This window comes from Arachis duranensis, unplaced genomic scaffold (genome assembly GCF_000817695.3).
Source record: "Arachis duranensis cultivar V14167 unplaced genomic scaffold, aradu.V14167.gnm2.J7QH unplaced_Scaffold_19261, whole genome shotgun sequence".
In the NCBI taxonomy this organism is placed as follows: Eukaryota; Viridiplantae; Streptophyta; class Magnoliopsida; order Fabales; family Fabaceae; genus Arachis; species Arachis duranensis.
This window is the reverse complement of record NW_026264497.1, coordinates 21,062-21,655: the sequence shown is the minus strand read 5'-3', so window position 1 is coordinate 21,655 and position 594 is coordinate 21,062. Positions and strand designations below refer to the sequence as shown.

The 594-nt window shown below is 63.6% G+C and overlaps 1 protein-coding gene across 1 annotated transcript in view; it reads left to right on the top strand.

The window, feature by feature from the left end:
- LOC110277220 (uncharacterized) overlaps window positions 1-304 on the top strand; it is a gene marked incomplete in the record, with an annotated part of 51,154 nt that extends 50,850 nt beyond the window's left edge. Inside the window, 1 exon segment of the mRNA XM_052256276.1 lies at window positions 120-304. Within this exon segment, the coding sequence (XP_052112236.1) occupies window positions 120-304 (185 nt within the window).
- Between the last annotated feature and the right edge of the window lie 290 nt (window positions 305-594).

The following is a 594-nucleotide window of genomic DNA, read 5'->3' as shown; positions in this document are numbered from 1 at the left end:
AGTTGTGCCTTGTGCACCCGCGGCGTGCTCGCCTTACGTCTATGGTGGACGCAAGACGGTGCCCGACGCGGTGTTGGTTTTGCTGTGCGGGTTGCTTAATCTAGACGGTGTGGCTGTTTGATTATCGCCCGAAGCACCTCACGCCTCGGGCTGTCCCTTGAATGTTCTTGGTCGCTTCCCCCGAACCCTGCCCAGCGGAGTTGGCTCGGCACCCCCGTATGCTTCCGCTTGCCGGCACGCTCCAAGGCGTGCGGGGGGCTGTTCGTCCGGGCGTGCTGGGTTTGCGGACCGTGGTGGCGGATGAGTGGTGTGCGGGTCGCTAGTGTGTCTGGCTCCTTGCCTCGCGCACCGAACGGCCGCGCTGAAACACGAGTTGCCCAAAAGGCTTGCTTGGCACAATGCGAGCAAGGTGAGACGCCGAAAGGCTTGCTGGGCGCAATGCAAGCAAGATGCACGTTGCCTAGGCACACTAGCAAGCCCGTTGTGGTTGTGGTGTGCCGTCGGGGCCCCCCGCCCCGGGTCCAAGGTCGAGCACGGGCGTCGGGCTGCCGCACACCCCGATCACCAAAGGACCAAGAAGGGAAACACGTCCAT